General features: G+C 42.7%; 1 protein-coding gene across 1 annotated transcript in view; it reads left to right on the top strand.

Annotated features, from left to right (window-relative positions):
* Positions 1-21,705, top strand: part of GPD1L (glycerol-3-phosphate dehydrogenase 1 like) — a gene marked incomplete at its 5' end in the record, with an annotated part of 64,079 nt that overhangs the window by 22,300 nt on the left and 20,074 nt on the right. The window contains 4 exon segments of the mRNA NM_001133203.1: positions 245-422; positions 10,737-10,877; positions 12,376-12,514; positions 20,115-20,227. Coding sequence (NP_001126675.1) covers positions 245-422; positions 10,737-10,877; positions 12,376-12,514; positions 20,115-20,227 — 571 coding nt within the window.

Below are 21,705 nucleotides of genomic sequence, written 5' to 3'. Positions count from 1 at the left end.
AGTTTCAAGGGGTGGTGCATTTTGACCTTAAGCCAAATTCTGGTGCTTTCCCGGTCACAGGCGGTGGTATTCCGTGTGAAAACAACTAAGTTTCAAATGGCTTGGGACTGATACACATCACATCTTGAGTAGGCTCAGTGTTTGAATCAGAATCAAAACACAAGTCTTTTGAATTTTAATAAAATGCCTTTTCTTTCCTGCCCAAGTGAGTTTATTTTTTTCTTTTCCACGGTTTCTTTTGTAGGGGTTCAGCTGTTGCAAAAATAATTGGTAATAATGTCAAGAAACTTCAGAAGTTTGCCTCCACAGTCAAGATGTGGGTCTTTGAAGAAACAGTTAATGGCAGAAAACTGACAGACATCATAAATAATGACCATGAAAATGTAAAATATCTTCCTGGACACAAGCTGCCAGAAAATGTGGTAAGACTTTGGGGTGAAATGTACATTGGTTCATTCTGCAAGTTATGCTTGGCTGAGCAGCACTTGGGTCTTGGAACTGAGAAAGCTGCTTCCCTTTTCCCCAGTTCCTTTCCACTACCAATTGGTTGGTTGGTTTTGGTTTTCCTGACTCTGAAAATGGGTTTCCTATTACGTTGGTAAGGATGCCTTAACAAAGTGCCAGACTGGGTACCTTAAACAACAGAAATTTATCTTTTATAATTCTGGAGGTTTTGAGCATGAGATCAGGGTGTTGACAGGGTTAATTTCTTCTGAGGCCTCTCTCCTTGGCTTGTAGATAGCATCTTCTGTATTTTCACGTGGTCTTCCCTCTAATCCTGTCTCTGTCATAATCTCCTCTTATAAAGATAGCAGTCACATTGGACAAAGACCCACCCCAATGATTTAAGTTAATTACTTCTTTAAAGACACTGTTTCCAGATACAGTCACATTCTGAGGTACAGCCCATAACAGGTTTCCTCCTTGGCATTCAAAGTGCCAGCCACGTCTGGAACTAACAAATTTGCCTTAGGCTGCTCGTGCTCCCCAAGTAGCTCCTGCTATACCCTAAGTGCGTGAGATCAGCTTGCTAGGACAGCTTATGCAATGATCTGTAATTAAAGTCAGGGTCAAGGCCTAAATTACAGAAGGAGATAGAAGAAAATGGGAAAATGTAAGACTGACAGTTTAAATTCAAGCTTATTAAGTCTGGGAGAGAAAAATACGGGTTATTGCCTGACCTCCTTCTATTGACTTGCGGAGGAAGAAAGAAATGAGCTTGGGGAGTGAAAAGGGTGTACCCTGCTGCTTGTCTGAGTGGAATTTATGAACTTCTTCTGTTGTCAGATTCACCATTTTGTGGCTTTCTATCATAATCTCTTTGAAAACCAGACAGTTGTGGCTGTCTGATTCCTATGGTTAACCCAAGAAGCTCATGTCCTTTGTTAACGAAATACCCTTTACTGCATATATTCACTCACCAAACCTTATGAGCATGCACTGTGCATGCAAAGCACAGTGCTGGGTGCTGGGGACAGAAAGAGGAATAAGACAGTGTTGCTTTCCTCAAGGAACTGAGCAGGGGAGACTGATCTCTAAATCAATAAATGTGGGAAGTTTTATTTACAGTGTTCATTAGTGTCAAGCACTGTGCTAAGCAATACATTTAGCCTCATTTAATCCTCTCAATAACCCTCTTAGGTTGATACTACCGGTTTTCCTATTAGGATAATTATTTTGATTATATAGTGGAGGAAACCAAGACTCAGAGAGGCTAATGAACTTGTCCAGGGTCACACAGCTAAGGGCTACGGTTCAGACTGATTCCTGGTGGACGCATCCCTGAGCATGCTGAATCTGTTGCCTTCCAGACAATGTTGACTTTCTGCTCTGGACTCGGGTGAGCCAGCATTTCCCTACAGTTATTCTTGGTGCAGTTGGTGGGGGAAGAAGAACCTTTAGAGTTGTGAGCTTAGAAGTTAAGTTGTCCAAATATCTGCTGGAGAGAATAAAAGAGGTAGCTGTTTCCACTGCAATGGAAGGCCTATGGGGTCATCTCTAATCCATTCTTGGGGCAGATCATTCTTTTGAGCTTCACTTTTCTCATTTTTATCAGAATTGGTTGCCCCTTCCCTTTGGTAAACTACATGCTTCATTGTTACCTTCCTCCCACGCTGCCTGGTGCCAGTCCCTTGTGTACCTGTCTGTCTACCTCCACGTGCCCTCAGTGTGTGACCTTGCTCTCTGGTTCTTCATTCACCCACAGTCCCTAGCACAGTGCTTTTCCTACAGTGAATATTTAAGGAATGTTGGGGGAAGTGAATCTGCTGAGTGGTTCTGTGAAGCTGGAGCCTGTGCTGCGAACAGGGAGAGTGGGAGGGAAGGAATCGACATAGAGGAGTTGAGAGAGCCTGCCTCCCACTTGACTGACTCCACCACCCACCCCTGGTCACTGGGTGTGGACAGAGGCAGGAGAATTCACTCCCAGAACCCTGTTGATGTCTGATAGATCTCTCGAACCTGTTCTTCCTGTTTAAGTGAAATTTTTGACCAATATGTCCCCAGTCCCTCACCCTCCAGCCTCAGGTAGCCACCTAAAAGTCCAGTTTTTAATTATTGTTTTTCTTTCCAATTCAAGCAGGAGAGGTTTGTTGCATTTCTGTCACACAAGCTCACTGTTTATGCTGTCATTTGATGTGCTGACTTCAGACTGAGACTTTTCTGTGTGAGACCCCCAAACTGCTGCCAACCTGACCCTTCCCCAGGTCCACACTCATCATGAGGCCCCTCCCACACAGGAGCCTTCTGTTACAGTGACTTCACCATGTCATTGCCTGCTCACTAAAAGCTGAGCCAGTCTGGGTTTGCGATTTCCCTTTAGATCCGAATGAAAAGAACACTCATTATTTTCTGAAGTCCGGGTGCGGTGGCTCACGCCTGTAATCCCAGCATTTTGGGACCGAGCGCTGTGGCTCATGCCTGTAATCCCAGCACTTTGGGAGGCCAAGGGGGGCGGATCACTTGAGGTCAGCAGTTCGAGACCACCCTGGCCAACATGGCAAAACCTCATCTCTACTAAAAAAAGAAAAATTAGCTGGGTGTGGTGGTGCACACCTGTAATCCCAGCTATACTCGGGAGGCTGAGGCAAGAGAATTGCCTGAACCCAGGAGGCGGAGGTTGCAGTGAGCCGAGATTGCGCCGCTGCACTCCAGCCTGGGCAACAGAGCAAGACTCCATCTAAAAAAAAAAAGAATGCTCTGTCTAAAAAAAAAAAAAGAATGCTCATTATTTTCTGTAATTGCGAAATGGTTGATCCTGTTTTCTAGCTCTATTTCCAGAGCCTGTGTTTGGAGCTCATCAAGGTAGAGGACTCTTTTGCTTCCCTGTTCCAGCTTCAGCCAGTGCCACCAGGATTTAGATTCCAGCACCCCCATGAAATATAGGTGCCATTGCCTCTCATCTTCTGACTCCTTTTTAAAAAACTGCTTCACTGAGATATAATCCACAGACCATACAATTCAGTGACTTTTTTCATATATTTACATAGTTGTGCAGCCATCGCTGCAGTCAATTTTAACATATTTTCATCACCTTGAAAAGAAATCTTGTACCCTTTCATAGTTTTCCCCAATTCTCCCACAGCCCTAGGTGACCACTAATCTACTTTCTATCTCTATAGATCTACCTATTCTCCATATTTCATATAAATTGCATCTTACTATATGTGGTCTTCCTTGACTGGCTTCTTTCACTTTGCATAATGCTGTGAAGCTCCATCCATGTTGTAGCATGTATCAATACTTCATTCCTTTTTATGGCTGAATACAGTCCTGTTGTATGGATGTCCCACATTTTGTTTACCCATTCATTGGTTGATGGTCATTTGAGCTGTTTCCACTCTTTGGGTATTATGAATAATACCTTTATGTACAATGTGAACCTTTATATACAATGTTTTGTATGAACATATGTTTTCACTTCTTTTGTGTGTATACCTAGGAGTAGAGTTAACTTTTTGAGGAACTGCCAGACTGTTTTACAAAGTGGCTGTACCATTTTACATTCCTATCAACAGTGTGTGAACGTTCCAGTTTCTTCACATTCTCACCAGTGCTTGCTGTTATCTAACTTTTTAATCCTAGCGAGTATCTCATTCATGGTTTTGATTTTCATTTGCCTGATGGCTAACCATGTTGAGCATCTTGTGCTTATTGTCACTTATATATCTTTGGAGAAATGTGTATTCAAATCCTTTGTCTGTTTAAAAAATGGATTGTCTTTTTATTATTAAGTTATACAAATTCTTTATATATTCTAGATACAGGTCCCCTTTCTCCACAAGTATTTTCTCCTGTTCTGTGGGTTTTCTTTTTACTTGCTTGATGGTATCCTTTGAAGCACAAAAGTTTTTAATTATGAAGTCCAATGTTTACCTTTTTATTCTGCTGTGAACTCTTTGAGTATAGTTTCTTGCATAGGTCTTTATTCACTAATGTCTCCTCAGCACCTGGAATAGTGCCTGGTTTGTGGTCTGAATAAATGCCAAGGATGGTGGAAGTGGTGAGGAAGAACAAACCAGGATGAAGAGTTTTGTTTCAGTGCTTTAGGTGGTATCACATGGGAAATAAGGTTAGGGCAAGACTTAAAAAAAAATTAATAATTTACATTTGGATACTAGGGTTGGGGTAATACCTACTAATTTTTGCTGAAAGCCTTCTGAAAATTAAAATGTCAGTTCAGTGCAAAGCCTCAGTGTTACTCCTTTCCTCCCTGGATTTAACTCTTTGATTTCATTAGAGGAGTAGTTTTCCCTGGTGATCTTCAAATTTTAGTGTTCATTAGATCACTGGGAGAGCTTCCCAGGGATATGTGGGCCCACTCCTATAGTTTCTGATTCAGTAGGTTTCAGGTGCAGTCCCTGAATGTGCATTTCTCACAAGTTCCCAGGTAATGGGGATGCTGTTGGTTCAGGAGCCATGCTTTGGGAACCATGGGGGTACATAATAAATTGATATTATTGGTGTTGTACTGGGGAATCCAGGCGGTAGATAGCTGTTTTTCCAGAAGTAGCCTTACTTACCAACAGTGGCATGTTTACGTAAGAACCATCAGATAAGGTCCTCTGTCTGAGGGTCATGTTTCTGCATGTAGAGCCAAGTATGTGAATTTCACCTGAGATCTTGCCTGCAAGTGAGATGAAGAGACAGAGGAAAATTACACTATTTTTGAGCCTCTACCATGTCCCAGGTATGACATTGCTATATGTTTTACTCCTGGTATTATCTTGAATCTGAGTACACACATCCCCCAGATAATGTAGGTGAGTTGCCATGGCATCCGGTTAGCTGACTGGCAGTAGAGCCCGGCCACGATGCTCTGTGCAGCCACGGCAGCTGGACCATTGTTAAACCACACCATTCTCATTAGGAACCAGAATTGTTTCAGCATGTAGATTCATACAGACTTGAAGTAGAAATAACTAGTGGCCCTAAGAGATTAGATAAAAATGAGAACAGCCTTGGTATCTTTTATTTGGCTTATCCTTGTTTTATCTGTCATTACTATGATGTTGGTACAAAAAGGTTTGTAGTAAGATTTATGGATTTTAGGGGGAAAAGTCTTCATTTGAATAACAGGAAAATTCTTATAATACTATATTAAAAAGATATAAAATATTACTTTAATTCTATAAATACAATTTTAGACATTTCTGTAGGCTCAAAAAGACCTTGGAAGGAATGTACCAAAATATTGATAGTGATTATTTCTGATGCAGGGAGAAGCTGTTCTTATTTTCCTACTTAGAGATTTTTTCTTCAGATTTGATCCAGTGAGCCTATTTATAGTCATGAATGAATGGAGAAAGCATTTTAATCCTAATTGGTTTTAAAGACCATAAAATAGCATCTTTGGAGGGTGAGGAGATCAGTCTGTGATGATGAAAGTGAGGTCTTTTTCTTGCCCACTCTGATGACTGCAGATAAAATGTTGCTAACAGGTAAAAGCTCATTGAGCACACACTGTGGACAGTGATGGTGGATCCAGGAGGTACAAAAGAACCTTCAGGCTTGTCCACACAGACGTCACCAGCTTTGTTTCCAATGATTTTTATTTATTATTAGGTTTTTATTAACTTAGACTAAGAGCACTGGGCTCCTGAAAGTCTAGGTATTAAGCAAACCAGCCCTGATGCCTTCATTCTGGGTTGTTTGTCCTACTCACCATTGAAAGGCAAGACCTGTTGTTCTGAGTTGTGCTTCCCGGCATATTTCAGAATCTGGAATGATGGACACCCTCAGAGTTTTGGCAGGAGGCTCACAAAATCAGTCACCATTTCCAAAGCAGCTCCTGATTATTTTCAGAGCAGAAAATCGGGTAGGGGCTTAGCAAAAGGTTTTATTCTGAAAGATGAGATTCACATGATCTCATTAGCTGATGAGAACTTGTTCTGATACTGTGTAAGAGGAATAACGTTCTGTGAACGGACCATGCACACCATAAAAATACAGCTCGCATTGTACACGTTGCTTCTGTGGGTTAAACCCTAAGTATTCCACCGAGGAGAATAAGCCCCAACCACTTGTCCTAGAGACCATCACATTCCCTACCACCTGCAGGTTCCTCTTTGATTTATTAAGAAGGAAATGTAAGAGACAGAAGAAATCCTGACCAGCTAGCAGCTTCCTTGAGAATGGTTTGTTTGTTTGTTTGTGACAGGGCCTCACTCTGTCCCCAAGGCTGGAGTACAGTGGTGCAATCACAACTTTTTGCAGCCTCGACCTCCTGGGCTCAAGTGATCCTCCCACCTCAACTTCCCAAGTAGCTGGGACCACAGGCACTCGCCACCACACTTGGTTAATTTTTTTTATTTTTTGTAAAGATGAAGTCGCGCTGTGTTGCTTAGGCTGGTCTTGAGCTCCTGGGCTCAAGCAGTCCGCCCACCTCAGCCTCCCAAAATTGTTGGGATTATGGCACGAGCCACTGAGCCTGGCTGGGGATGTATTTTAGCAAGAGACATGGGAATAGGCCGATTCCTTAAAAGTTAAGGATTTGCAGGACACAGGTAGATTTTTCTGATGAATACGCTTTCATTTGTTAAGGTCTTTGTAGTTTCGAAACACTGTCACTTATATTACTTAATCGGAAAATGTTCTGTGAGGTAGCTAGATCAGAAAGGTAATTTTTATCTCTATTTTACATATGGGGTGACTGAGGTCAATGAAGCTGAGTAGCTTGCCAGAGGTCACACAGCTGGTCAGTTGCAGATGTGCAACCCAGACCTTCAAACCTATATTTTTTCTCTTTAGTTCTGGTGTTTTTTCCACTTCACCATGTTGAAAATGCTCCAAAGGGGGAAAGGGAGGCGTGTGTATGTGTTAGAGGTGGATGGGGAAGAGGAGAAACAGTAGGTCCAGAGGAATAGGTTTTAATTAAAAGTCAGGCGGCCAGGCTCCATATGAACCAGGGAGTAGGGTGCATAAATGTCCATCTGAGCAAGGCCAGTATTGAAGGGGAAGGAGCGGTCAGAGTTCTTCTGAAGGCCGTGGGAGGATGGGTGGGACACAGGTAAACACATGAGAGCAAGACGATGAGCTTTGCCAATAAAGGACACACAGGCCAATTGTGGGTTGGCATTGAGAGGGTTGTTTTTTTGTTTGTTTTGTTTTGTTTTTTTGGGACAGAGTCTTGCTCTGTCGCCCAGGCTGGAGTGCAGTGGCACAATCTTGGCTCACTGCAACCTCCCCATCCCAGGTTCAAGTGATTCTCATGCCTCAGCCTCCTAAGTAGCCGGGATTACAGGTGTGCGCCACCACACCTGGCTAATTTTTATATTTTTAGTAGAGATGGGGTTTCGCCATGTTGGCCAGGCTGGTTTCAAACTCTTGGCCTCAAGCGATCCACCCACCTCAGCCTCCCAAAGTGCTGGGATTATTACAGGCATGAGCATGGCGCCCAGCCTGCATCAAGAGATTAATGCAATAGAATCAGAAAATGCTTTGTTGGAGGGGGTGGAGTCTCCAGGTGTGAGAGGAATAATGTAGCAGGTGGATTTTTTTTGTAATAAATCTTCGCCACTTGTGGACTACCTAGCCTAGATTACCAATCTGGAGAAGCCTTTCCAAAGAGGAAAATAGGCAAATAGGCCTTCCCTGCTTTGGGTCTGCCACTAACAAGGGAGAAGTGCTGAGCTTTGGGTTTTGATCTGCTCTATGGGGAGTAACTCTAGGTTGTCATTCAAATCAGCTTAAAGCTAAATGTTTTGGCTCTTGTAACTAAAGATCCAGGTAGGGCTGGCTTCAGGTGTAGCCTGAACCAGCAGCTTACATGATATTAACAGGGCCCGGTTTTTCCCTCTGTTCCCCTGCTTTGCCATCCACAAAGTTGGCTTCATCCACATGGTAGCCCCGTGGCGTAGGTTCTCCCCTCACATTTGTAAACATGGATGCAGTAGTTCCAGACTTCGCAGCAGCATCCCACACTGTTCAAGGAAAGACCCATGGCTCCTCCTGAAGAACAAGGAAGCATCCGTTTCCCAGAAGACATCTACTGGTTTCTCGTTGGCTCTGATTGTTTAATGTGCCCATTAGCTTGAACAAGTTAAGAACCACCCCTGGAATGGGGTAGGGGCCAATTCCACCCAAATGGCATGGTTAAAATGGGGAAGTGGTAGCTTTTGAAAGGAAGTTTAAGGAAACTTCTTCTAGAAAGAAGGGGAATGGAGGCTAGGCAATAAATTATGGAAGTCCTCCACACCTCCTGAATGGATAAGGGAGCTAAACTTCAGATACATTTTCTTTGGGGAATCCTTTGTGTGAGGGAGTAACTCTTAGCACAGGCATTAGTCAAGGTAATAGGCTAAGATACTGCAAAAGACATAATAATGTGACAAAGAACAAGAGACTTGTCTTCCTCTCACATAGAAATACTCCAGTGGTTTGCTTTACACCATTATTCTTGGTCCCATGTTTTTTTTGTTTTTTTTTCCCCCGTACCATCTCCTAAGCCTTGTAACCCTCACTGTGATCAAGGCTAAGTTACCAAGGTTTTCAGCTCACAGGAAGGGGGAAGAGAAAGTGTGGAGGAGGCAACCCACTGTCTTGAGGGCTCTGGGCTGTCAGTGGAAATCACTTCTCCCTCTCACATCCAACAATGAGAACTTGGTCCATGGCCGTGTGTAGCTGCAAGGACTGCTGGGAAACACAGTCCCTGGCTAGATGACTAGCGACCAGCTTATAGGTCTGTGATTATAGAGAAAGGGGAGAAGGAATTTTGACTGGGAGTTGGCAATCTCCATCACAACCCCCAAACTAGGTTTCCTCAGAGGCTGGCCCATTCTGAATGATGTTCCTGTGACAGACACGATTTCCTCAGAGAAGAATCTTCATCCAAGGCCTTTCATTTTGGGAACCAGGAATGCTTAATGGGGACTAAGTCAGTTATAGCTAGGTTTCAATACATATGACAGAAAACCTAAAATAACAGTGGTCTAAGCAAGGTAAATGCTTATGCATTTTTCTCTCATGTAAAGACGTTTGTGGTTGGTGTAGCATCATGGTGGCAGAAACTTGTTTGATTCCATTGTTCTGCCATTTCAGCATGTGCTGTCTTCCTTCTGCTCTAAGATGACTGTCTGAATTTCAGCCATGCCTTCACATTGCCACTGGCAAAAGCAAGGAGAAGGACCTTCCAGGACATTTTCTAGAAGTCACAGGCAGCACTTCCATTGATGCTCCCTTGATCAGAACTCAGTCACATGGTACATCTAGCTGCAAGGAGCACGGGGAAACATAGCCTTCTTTACCGGCATTCAGGAGCCCAGCTTGAAACTAGGGGTTCTAATGCTGAGGAATAAGGAAGAACAGATACTAGGCGCAGCAAGAAGCCTTTGCCAGAGACCATGTGCCCTGGAGTCCGCACTGCATGCCTTCACTTCTGCTGTGTTAAACTAATCTTCACCCTTAAGGAAAGAAATTGTCATAATAGCTGACATATGTTGAGTGTATATCAAGTCCCAGGCAGTTTTCTATATCATTTAGTCCTCACAGTGGCACTCTCAAAGGAGAGTTTAGTGTGGGATCACTTACAGAGGGGCCATGGGGTTGAGGGAATCAACAGGGGTTGGTGAAGTGCTCAGAGATTAGCAACAGCAGGAAGCCATTACCACCCCTGAAAGGGTCAGGGAAAGAACATGTCACCAGCCTGAAGAGGGCTTAGAGACATGGCCTTAGAAAGGGGCTGCCTGGCAGCAGGTGCAGCTGTGGAGTGAAGCCAAGCCAGAAACACTGTGAGCCTAGGCAGAAGTGGCCAGAGGAGGCTGATAAATACCCTTGACCTGTCTCTCCTCCCATCCTTTGATCTCCTGACAGTGCCTCCCATTGGCTGAAGCCCACTGGAAGCCAGAGAACAAGGGAGCCTGGGGAAATAGTTTAGAGGAAGCAGCCTCCTGGGAACAGAATGGGGCAGAGAAGAGCGGAAAATGGATGGGGGGCTGATGAGGTGGAAGAGCAACAGAGAGCAACCCACATAGTGTTATTAGTGGTGCCTTTTGCAGATAAGGCAGTTGAGGGGTGGAGAGGATAACTCACCTGCCCAGCTGGTGACAGAGGCAAACCCTCTGCTTCAGACCCCCATAAGGAATAAGGAAGGCAAAGCAAACACACTTGCCTTCCTTGTCTATCTGTGCAATGCTCTGCACATAGTAGGCATCTGATAAATGGTCAGTAAGTGAAACCATGTGGACAGGGCAAGGTTTGATATAAGAGGAGAAACGGTCTTCTTTGCCTTTTGGTTGCAGGTTGCCATCTCAAATCTCAGCGAGGCTGTGCAGGATGCAGACCTGCTGGTGTTTGTCATTCCCCACCAGTTCATTCACAGAATCTGTGATGAGATCACCGGGAGAGTGCCCAAGAAAGCGCTGGGAATCACCCTCATCAAGGTAACTCGAGTGCATGCTGCCCAGGGCTAGACATTGGTTATCAGGAAATTTCATTTCCTCACACTTTCATCTGCTTGAGATTTGGAGCTGAAGGGGAAGTTGTGGCAGTTTTTTGTTTCTGTTTTTAAAGATGCCCAAAAGCCATAAAAAATATAAGACTAGTTTAGCTCAGATTGAGAGTGGGCTGCTTTCTGTTGCAGCAGACTAGCAGCAGCACTGATGTGAAGAGCTGTGCCGCCCCTTTCAGTCCACTCTGGGGACTCAGCCTGCCATCTGGAAAGCACTAGCGGTTTGAATTAGCTGGGAAATTAATAACCATTAGTGCCCATTCCTGGATATATACCCTAAAGCATGTGTTTTTAACCAGAACTCCACGAACCACCTCTGAAGGTCCACAGGTTGAATGCAGGAAGTTCATGCATTTAAATGTGGTGGAAAAAAATCCTTGCATTCTAACTCATTTTAACCTCTAAGTGAAATGAGCATTCTCTTCATTTATGAATGCAGCTCACAGCCAAAGTTTCAGTAATAGCAGTATTAGCAGGATCTGAGACCTTGTCAATAGGAGTCACAGGGCTTTCATTTCAGTTTACACCTTTTTCTGATATCTCAAGGTATCATTTTATACTCATCACTACTTGGAAATTGTAATTGTTAGACCTGCCATGACATCTTTTTCTAATTGCGTTAATAAAACAGTGCATATATTACTTTATCATAAATTTGTTTTTTAAACAAATTTCAACATAATTGGATTCCTGGGTTATTTTAGGTGTTTTGTTTTATGCATATGAAATTCTGAGAATGAGTCCATAAACTTCACCAGACTACCAGGGGTAAGGCCCATGTAGTTGGAAAGATTAAGAACTCCCGAGACAGGCTGTGCCAGAGCATTTACAGATGAATGTTCATGAAGGCAAACTAGAGCAACCCAAATGTCATCAGCAAGAGAGTAGACAAATGAAATGTGAACTATTCATTTTGGAATACTGTGCAGTAAGTGAACAGAAACGAACTAGAAGTTTGATGCAGCCACATGAGTGAATCTCTAAAACGATATTGTAGTTCAAGACAGCACATCGCAGGTGAATGGCACAATTCTCTTTATAGACTTGAAACACCAGGGATAATGACATATAACATTGTCTAGGGACCATCCAACGTGGTAATATAGTCAAGAAAAGCAAGGGAGCAATGCATGCAGCATTCAGGACAGTGGCTCACCCTGGGGAGCAGGAGTAGAAGGAGGATGAACTTGAGAGGAGACACACAGGGGACTTCAGTGGTGTCAGTCACGTTCTATTTCTTAACACGAGTGATGAGTACATGTTTATTTTCTTCATTTGATTGTTCTTTAAGCTGTACATAGGCAGTATAGATGCTTTTACTCTTGTAAGTAGGAGACATTTTTCAAGTTGTGTAACTGTGGGACATCTACTATCCCATGCCTCTTTGATTTGGCGGTTTGTTTTCTTCTAACTTCTTGGCATCCTTGTAGGGCATAGACGAGGGCCCCGAGGGGCTGAAACTCATTTCTGACATCATCCGTGAGAAGATGGGTATTGACATCAGTGTGCTGATGGGAGCCAACATTGCCAATGAGGTGGCTGCAGAGAAGTTCTGTGAGACCACCATCGGTAAGCACTGCCTGGAGGGACCCCAGGAGTCTGGACATTTGATGTTTGAACATGTACATATTCCATTTCTGATCTTTTCTGTAATAGACTCTTCCCTGTCCCTCTTAACAATCCTTAGTGGGCATTCAGTGGGGCAAGGGTTTTACGTAAGGAGGCTATTTTGTGGAACTGAAGTGTTTCAACAACTTCTAGAATGAATATAAATGAATATGGCCAAGAAGACCATTCTGACTTGCTGTGATCCAATAATGAATTATTGAGGTTAAACACAAAAGTGGAAGGTTGCTTGTACCAAGAAACAGGTGGCTACATCCATGGTAGGGGTCCCCTGGCCTCAGAAACCCAAATTTTCTTTTCTTACAGATGCTAGTATCTGGATCCTCATTGATTCCAATGAGATCTAAAAATTGATTGAATGACCCCCATTTTCAGGTGAATAATAAGACTCAGAGAATAAATTACCTGCCCCAAGATCACACACTAATGTAGAAGCCAGGAACAAATTTGAGTCTTCTGTTTTCTGAAATAGTAAGCCTTTTCTACTCTTACACATTATACATTAGATACATCATTCTCACATTGACATTATGAAAATTTTCATTTCTTTTAAAAGGGGCTTTGAGAATTCTCAAGCATCTGTGTACCATATTAGAGGATGCTTTGTTGGAAGAGTAATATTATTGTATTTTCAGATGCTTTGCAAAAGTTTATCTACCACTGCAGAACTTACTTTCACCCTTGTCAAACCTGCAAGCAATATGAATCATTTCCCCTTGACAGCTTTGTAAAAGGAAGCTCTGAGAGATGTCAGGCTCTCTTGCATGAGATGAATGCGCAGGAAAATGTAGCTCCAGATTCTTATACCTGCCTATATGTAGGGCTTTTTAGGGTTTTTTTTTTTTTGGAATTTTCTACCTTAATTTTTATTTTTAATTATGGAGGTATTTTACATGATTATTAGGGAAGATAGAGATAATCAAAAGAAAGCCATTTTAAAATTTTGATAATTTTGTTATATATCCTTTTTTCTATTTGTACGAACTATTATGTTTGTAGTGAATCATATACTGTTTAATAATTGCTTTATTCACTGAATATGTAACAAAAACCTTTCAGAGTCTGTTAACATACTGTACATCCTCATAACTGCATAGCATTCCATCAACAATTCCATATATTTGGACACAAAACTTTTTTTTGAAAAATAATATTTTTTGGAGAGGAGAAGTATCACAAATAATATAAAGAAGAAAAGAATAGCCTATGATACCACCTACCCAAGTTGTCATTTACAAAAGTGATACAGCCACAGGTTTAAAAAAAAATTCAAGCACCATGAGAAGGTGGAAAAGTAGAACTAAGATTGCAGTTTCCCACCCATTTCCCTTTTCCCAGAGGGAATCACTGTTAGCAGTTTCTTTTTTGTTTTTTATAATTTCAACTTTTATTTTAGATTCAGGGGCACATGTGCAGGTTTGTTACATGGGTGTATTGTGTGATGCTGAGGTCTGGGTTATGACTAATCCTGTTACCCAGGTAGTGAGCGTAGTACCCAATAGGTAGTTTTTCAATCCTTCCCTCCCTTCTCTCCTCTCTAGTAGTCCCCAGTATCTGTTGTTGCCATCTTTATGTTCATGAGTACCCAATGTTTAGCTCTCACTTATGAGTGAGAACATGCAGTATTTGGTTTTCTGTTCCTATGTTAACTCAGGATAATGGCTTCCAGCTGCATCCATGTTGCAAAAGACATGATTTCGTTCTTTTTTTTTTTTTTTTTTTGAGATGGAGTCTCACCCTGTCGCCAGGCTTGAGTGCAGTGGTGTGATCTTGGCTCACTGCAACCTCCAACTCCCTGGTTCAAGCGATTCTCCTGCCTCAGCCTCCCTAGTAGCTGGAATTACAGGCACGTGCCACCACGCCCAGCTAATTTTTGTATTTTTAGTAGAGACGGGGTTTCACCATGTTGGCCAGGATGGTCTTGATCTCCTGACCTCATGATCCACCTGCCTCGACCTCCCGAAGTGCTGGGATTACATATGTGAGCCACTGCACCTGGCTGATTTCATTCTTTTTTAATGGCTTTTACTATTAGCAGTTTCTAAATATTCTTCTGGAAAAAATTTATTTATATATGTATGCTAGTATGTACATATATGAATATGTCTTATTCTTTTACAGTAAATTCTTTTATTTATCTGCAGTTTTAATATAGCCTGTGAAATTGTTATGTAATTACTTATATTTTCCCAAAAAGATTAACTAGTTTGTTCCAACTCAATCCTATTTGCCAATAATCCTTTCCCAGTTCATTCTGGAAGACTAAATCTTAATCTCCAATCCCAATCCCTGATCCAATCCTGGCTAGGACTCTAGCCCTGTTTGTTGTAGGAAAGTTTCTAGTTGGATGCATTAGGCTTTTTTGGTTTAAAAAAACATATAAAAGCACACAAGTTACATTTCTTTCCCTCTGGCATTTGTTTACCCGGTGCTTCTATGCCTTCTCTGTGGGGTGGACTGTGATAAGCACTGATGACCTGAATTAAATTAAGTAAAGCATTTCTGGGTGGAGTAGCTCTTGTGAGGCTAAAGTTGAGGATCTTCTGAGGCCAAGAGTTTGAAATCACCCTAGGAAATGTAGCTGGGAGTTTCCAAAAAAGAAAAAAAAATTTTTTTAATTAGCCTGGTATGGTAGTACATACTTGTAGTCCCAGCTGCTCAGGAGACTGCTGTGAGAGGATCACCTTGAGGCTAGGAGTTTGAGCGAGGCTGTAGTCACTGCAGTGGCTATGATCACGCCATTGCACTCCAGCCTGGGTGACAGCAATACCCTGTCTCTTTAAAAAAAAAAAATTAAGTAAAACATTGAAAGTAAGATAGAATATGAAAGTGATGTTTAAAAATTGTTTTATATAACCTGAATTAATTAATTTTTAGAAGTAGAGTCTTGTTTGAATTCTTGGCCTCATGGGATCCTCCTGCCTCAGCCTGCTGATGTACCGGGATTACAGGTGCGAGCCACTGTGCCCAGCCTATAACCTGAATTTAATCATAAGAAAATATCAGACAAGCCCAAAGTAAGAGATATGTTACAAAACAACAGGCCTATGACATCTTTGACTCTTCAAAAAAGTCATTGTCATGAAAGACAATGAAAGGCTAAAGGAGTGTCCCAGAATAAAGAAGACTAAAGATATGTTACCAAGCCAGGCATGGTGACTCACACCTATTATCTTAGCACTTTGGGAGGCCAAGGTGGGAGATCACTTGGGCCTAGGAGTTTGAGACCAGCCTGGGCAACATAATGAGATCCCATCTCTACAAAAAATACAAAAATTAGCCAAGTGTGGTGGTGCACACTTGTAATCCCAGCACTTTGGGAGGCCAAGGCAGGCAGATCACCTGAAGTCAGGAGTTTGAGACCAGCCTTGCCAACATGACAAACGAAACCTCATCTTTACTAAAAATACAAAAATTAGCCGGGTGTGGTGGTGCACGCCTATGGTCCCAGCTACTCGAGAGGCTGAGATGAGAGGATTGCTTCAGTATGGGAGGTGGAGGCTGCAATGAGCAGTGATCGCACCATGGCACTCCAGCCTGGGTGACAGAGCAAGACCTTGTCTCTAAAAATAAAAAAGGAGACATGAGCACTAAGTGCAGTGTGGGGTCCTGGATTGGGCAGGGAGGGTTGCTGTGGAAGACAATGCAGAGGTGATTGGTGAGATTTGAATGTGGATTGTATGTTAGATAATAATATTACGTAAACATTACATTTTCTGTATTTGATCATTGCAGTGTGGTTATCCAGACATCCTTTGTTGATGCATAGGGACTATTTTAAATTATGGTAGGTTCAGGAATCGTGGCCCACTTGAGTCTTCTGTGGAGGGAAAAGATAGGGCAGCTTCAGTCTTCAAAATCCTGTCATGGTGAACTACAGTGCCCTCTTGTGGTGAGGTCTCCTTTCGTTCTTGGGGCATACCACAGACTGAGGATTTTAATCCAGTCATTCCACAATTATTTTTCAAACCCTCTTATGTATCAGGCATGGTGCCAAATGTCTAGAATACATAAGCTCCTGATGGAACTTGTAAGTACACAAACACATATGGAATCACAAACTAAAATAAGGGTTTTGAAGGAGTTTTATTAAATAGGTTAATTGCCTCTAAAACTTGGTGTGGCAGAGAAGGGATTTTCCTGTCTTTGGTTTACATTGAGTTTTGGGCAGCCTTCCCACATGGATATCAAGTATTATCTGTCCTGTACAGATGCCCTGAGTCCCTGCTTGCCATGTCACTGTTTATGACTGGGGTTTGTTGTTGTTGTTGTTGTTTCTGAGACGGAGTCTCACGCTGTTGCCCAGGCTGGAGTGCAGTGGCGTGATCTCGGCTCACTGCAATCTCCGCCCCCTGGGCTCAAATGATTCTAATGCCTCAGCCTCCTGAGTAGCTGGGAACACACACACACACACATACCACCACGCCAGGCTAATTTTTGTATTTTTTGTAGAGATGGGATTTCGCCATGCTGACCAAGCTGGTCTCAAACTTCTGACCTCAAGCAATCCACCTACCTCAGCCTCCCAAAGTGCTGGGATTACAGGCATGAGCCACCGTGCTGGCTTATGACTGGTATTACATTAATAATTACGTTATAATAAAATTAATAATAAAATTATTATGGTCTGGGTGCGGTGGCTCATGCCTGTAATCCCAGCACTTGGGAAGGCCAAGGCAGGTGGATTGCTGGAGGTCAGGAGTTCGAGACCAGCCTGGCCAACATGGCGAAACCCCATCTCTCCTAAAAATACAAAACTTAGCCGAGCATGGTGGTGCATGCCTGTAGTTCCAGCTACTCAGGAGGCTGAGGTGGGAGAATTGCTTGAGCCTGGGAGGTGGAGGTTGCTGTGAGCCGAGATAGTGCCACTGCACTCTAGTCTGGGCAACACAGCAAGACTCTGTCTAATAAATAAATCAATAAAGTTAGTACTTATTATCCATGATTTAAGGTAATAAATTTTAAAAGGTACCTTTGAGAAAATATGAGATTGCTGTAAATCAAGCCCACCTCTTGGATGGACATTGTGTTATTTGCAGCCACAAAGAAACCCATAGACCCTACCTTGTATCTATGGCAAGCCAAGAGTGTGCCTTCCCCTGCCCATTCCTCAGTTTGTTCACCAGCAACCCAAGCTTCCAGCTGCAGATGGCTGGATTAAAGTGACTTGAGGGAGGGGCTGGTCTGCAATGTTCAGGAGCATCCTTCATGTTGGAGGCACTGAGCAGTGGGAGGAGAGACACAGTGAGGCTGTAATATGATGTAGGGGCCAGGGGCTGATTTACCCAACCCAGATGATGCAACAGTGTTGCACAGAGTCACCTAGACAGCCTGGTGGACTGTTTAAAAAGGAAGAGAACAGTTTGCACAAACTGACATAGTTCTAGCATTTGGAAAAGGGGAACTCAGCTAAATGAAAGAACAGTAATGCTACAGAGTAGACTGCGTTTCCAAGTATTGGGTGTAGATATTGTGTTTTATTATGAAACTCTTCAGAAAACAAAAGTAGAGCAGTATCGTGAACCTCACACACCCATCACCCATCTTTAGAAATGATTAACTCCTGGCCAGTCTCATTTCATCCACTCTCCACCCTCTCTCAACCCTCAGATGGCCTGGATTATTTTGACGTTGTATCACTTCTTGGTGTAGTTTTAGTTGTTGACAATTATGCTTTTTTCTTTTTTTTTTTTTTTTTTTTTTTTTGAGACAGTCTCGCTCTGTCGCCCAGGCTGGAGTGCAGTGGTGTGATCTCGGCTCACTGCAGCCTCCACTTCCTGGTTTCAAGTGATGCTCCTGCCTCAACCTCCTCAGTAGCTGGGACCACAGGTGCGTGCCACCACACCCAGCTAATTTTTTGTATTTTTAGTAGAGACGGGGTTTCACCATGTTAGCCAGGATGGCTTCAATCTCTTGACCTCGTGATCCGCCTGCCTTAGCCTCCCAAAGTGCTGGGATTACAAGTGTGAGCCACCGCGCTAGCTGACAGTCATGCTTTTTTGTGCTTTGGAAATGTATAGCTCTAATTCTGATGTATGTTTGTTCAGTTTTTGCTTGTTTTATCCTCTGTCTTCCCATCCCCAAGAGGTGGCATAGGATAGAGACTCAGAGCATGGGCCTTGGTGGCCAGAGCAGTATATGGGTTAGAATTTGGGCTCTCCTTCTACCAGGTGTTTGACCATGGGCAAGTTGGCAAACCTCTCTGGGCCTCTGTTTCCCTGTCTGTACATGGAGGAAATCATAATAATAAGCATGCAAATGTCAGCTGACTCCATAATTATTACATGGGATATTTGAGTGCTTCTTACCAGTGAAAGATTGTTTTCACATATTATTCTGATTTAGCTGTACCGCAGTATTGTTACCGATGAAGCAGAAGCTGAACGAGGTTATATCAGAGGTTTTCACACTTGTCTGCCCATTGGAATCAACCTGGGGAGTTTCAAAAACGATTGATGCCTGCTCCACTCCAGAGATTGTAATTTAATTGATCTGAGATAAGGCACGGGCTTTGGTATTTGTAAAGATCCCCAGATGATTGTTCTGTGCATACAGGCTTGGGAACAGCTGGTCTCCCACCTCGAGGCAGGCAGAGCCCAAGTGCTGTAGTATTCAGTGTGCCTTCTTTTATCTTTGTGTGGTGACACTGATTTGGGAGCCAAGACTTGGCTGGTAAACCTTATGATCCTGATTTTCAGTCTCTCTAGAGCTGGGTAGGATGGATTTGGTTAGCCTCACCCTGAGCCCCACCAACCACAGCAGATTTCACATCAGGCTTTGTGTGTAAGACTTTATTTTTGTTTGCTTTTGTATTTTAATCAAAGGTTTCCAAAAAAAAAAAAAACTGTAATATGTGAAAACTAGTGAATGCCATCACATCCCATGCACTGTCCCAAAGGAGGGGAATATAGTGGTAGCAAAAACAAGTATTCTGACAGCATTTCCATCTTCTCAAATTCAGAGAGAGCAGGTGATAAAACCACATATACGTTATGTTCCCAATTTTGAGAAAAACTTTTTTTTTAAGACAGAGTCTCACTGTGTCATCCAGGCTGGAGTGCAGTGGCACAATCTCGGCTCACTGCAACCTCCACCTCCAGGTTCAAGGGATTCTCCTGCCTCAGCCTCCCAAGTAGCTGGGATTATAGGCATGTGCCACCACACTCAGCTAATTTTTGTATTTTTAGTAGAGACACGGTTTCGTCATGTTGGCCAGGCTGGTCTCAAACTTCTGACCTCAAGCGATTAACCTGCCTCAGCCTCCCAAAGTGCTGGAATTACAGGTGTGAGTCATCATGTCTGGCCAAGAAAAACTTTAGATTCACATTTGGTCAGTTAAAAATGTATGTCAAATTGCAAATGATCACCTCTATTGGAAACGGGATATTTTTACTTCATTTCTGCTCCTATGTATTTTCTAAATATCCTATCATGAACATATGTTACTTTTATAGTAAGTAGAAAGTTATTTTAAAGTGTATTAGGTGTGAAAATTAAGATTAGAGGCTGTTGTTAATATCCTTGTTGTCTAACCTTTCAACAGGCAGCAAAGTAATGGAGAACGGCCTTCTCTTCAAAGAACTTCTGCAGACTCCAAATTTTCGAATTACCGTGGTTGATGATGCAGACACTGTTGAACTCTGTGGTGCGCTTAAGGTAAAGTCAGCCTCAGGGGAGGAGTTCATCAAGTAAGGCAAATGTTAGCATCATTGAGTCTAATCCTCAAGAATGGGCTCTGTGTTCTGTGCACCCACATCAGTGAAGAATAGTGAATTGAGAGCCTTGTTTATAACTTCCTGTTTTGCTGCAGCCTTTCCCGGGTGGTTCAGTTCCTCTCTTACTCGTGGCTTGCTTTAACTTGTAAATATGGGGGAATTGTGATGTTTTGGTCTTTGGGAAGTTGGCAGCATTGATATTTGGAAAGCATGGGAGTTCCTTGATGGCAGGGTTTCACCCAGGAGCAAATGATTCTATTCATTCGTGTTTTTCTCCCACACTTCATCCTGAGCAGGAAAAGGATCTTGTTCCCTCTGAATTATGCTACTCTACTAGTTTAGCTGGTTGTTATTATTAAGGGAAAAATAATCTGCTGCTGGTAGAGGTTTTTCTAAGAATAGTTTTGTCTTTGCCCTCAAGAGGAAGAAGATGTGATTAAAGAAACGCCCTCCATTGGCCAGTGGCTTGCTGGATTTTTGTAAGTGGAACTGTACAGTATGCACTCTTTTGTGTCCGGCTTCTTTGATTGGAGGTGTATTTTTGTTTGTTTTAATGTAAATTTTAAGAGGTACTTCATACAGAAAAGTACAAAAATCATAAGTATGTAGTTTATGTTATCTTTTTTTCCCCTCTTTTGAGGTAAAGGGAGGTCTCCACACCTGGGCTCCTGACTTGTTGGCTGCTGGCTTTTAAAGCCTTAGGCACTGTCCCTCTCTCTGCAGTGACTTGGGGGAACAGCCAACAGGGAACAGCAGCAGCTACCTGCTCCTTCCCCCTCACAATCCAAGTTGCCTTCATTTTACTACCATCTACAAAAAAGAGTGGGGGGAATCAGGGAAATAAAAGTTCTCAATGTGAATGCGCCTTTCTGAGTCATCTCTTTTACAGCAAAAAGCCACCCTTCAGAAATTTGAGCATCTAGGGAAGAGGTTAGGCAATCCACCAGTCATCTGTCTTTACTGGATGGGAGTTGCAAAGGTGGAAAGAATGCCTGTCTATGCTTTCTCATAAATTGTATATCTTTTTTTCTAGTCAGAAGTTAAAACCACTCTCTAGAATTAACATTGTGTATATATGGGTGGTCATGATATACAATGAACATTTAAAAAAATTAAAGCCAATTAAAGGCCTGGGCTCCTAGGGAGCACACATACATATTTCTAAGCACCTGTGTGGGGCATTCTTTGCATTAGCATTACATTACATGCAGGCCCAGTTATACATGTAAGATGCTGACTTTGGCTGCTCTGTTTATTTTTGTTGGTTGAGATTTTTATGTGTTTTTAATAGTCCTTCATTAAACTAATTACCACTCAACAGCAGGGGGCATCGTGAATGCCTAATTGCTCAGTGCTGGCCTGAGCTGCTCCAAAGCTGTTTTTAAGTGACTGGATGTTTTTGGTGGTCATGGAGAAGCT

This window comes from Pongo abelii, chromosome 2 (genome assembly GCF_028885655.2).
Source record: "Pongo abelii isolate AG06213 chromosome 2, NHGRI_mPonAbe1-v2.0_pri, whole genome shotgun sequence".
Classification (NCBI taxonomy): domain Eukaryota; kingdom Metazoa; phylum Chordata; class Mammalia; order Primates; family Hominidae; genus Pongo; species Pongo abelii.
The sequence above is the reverse complement of the archived record's forward strand: the minus strand, read 5'-3'. Positions and strand labels throughout refer to the sequence as shown.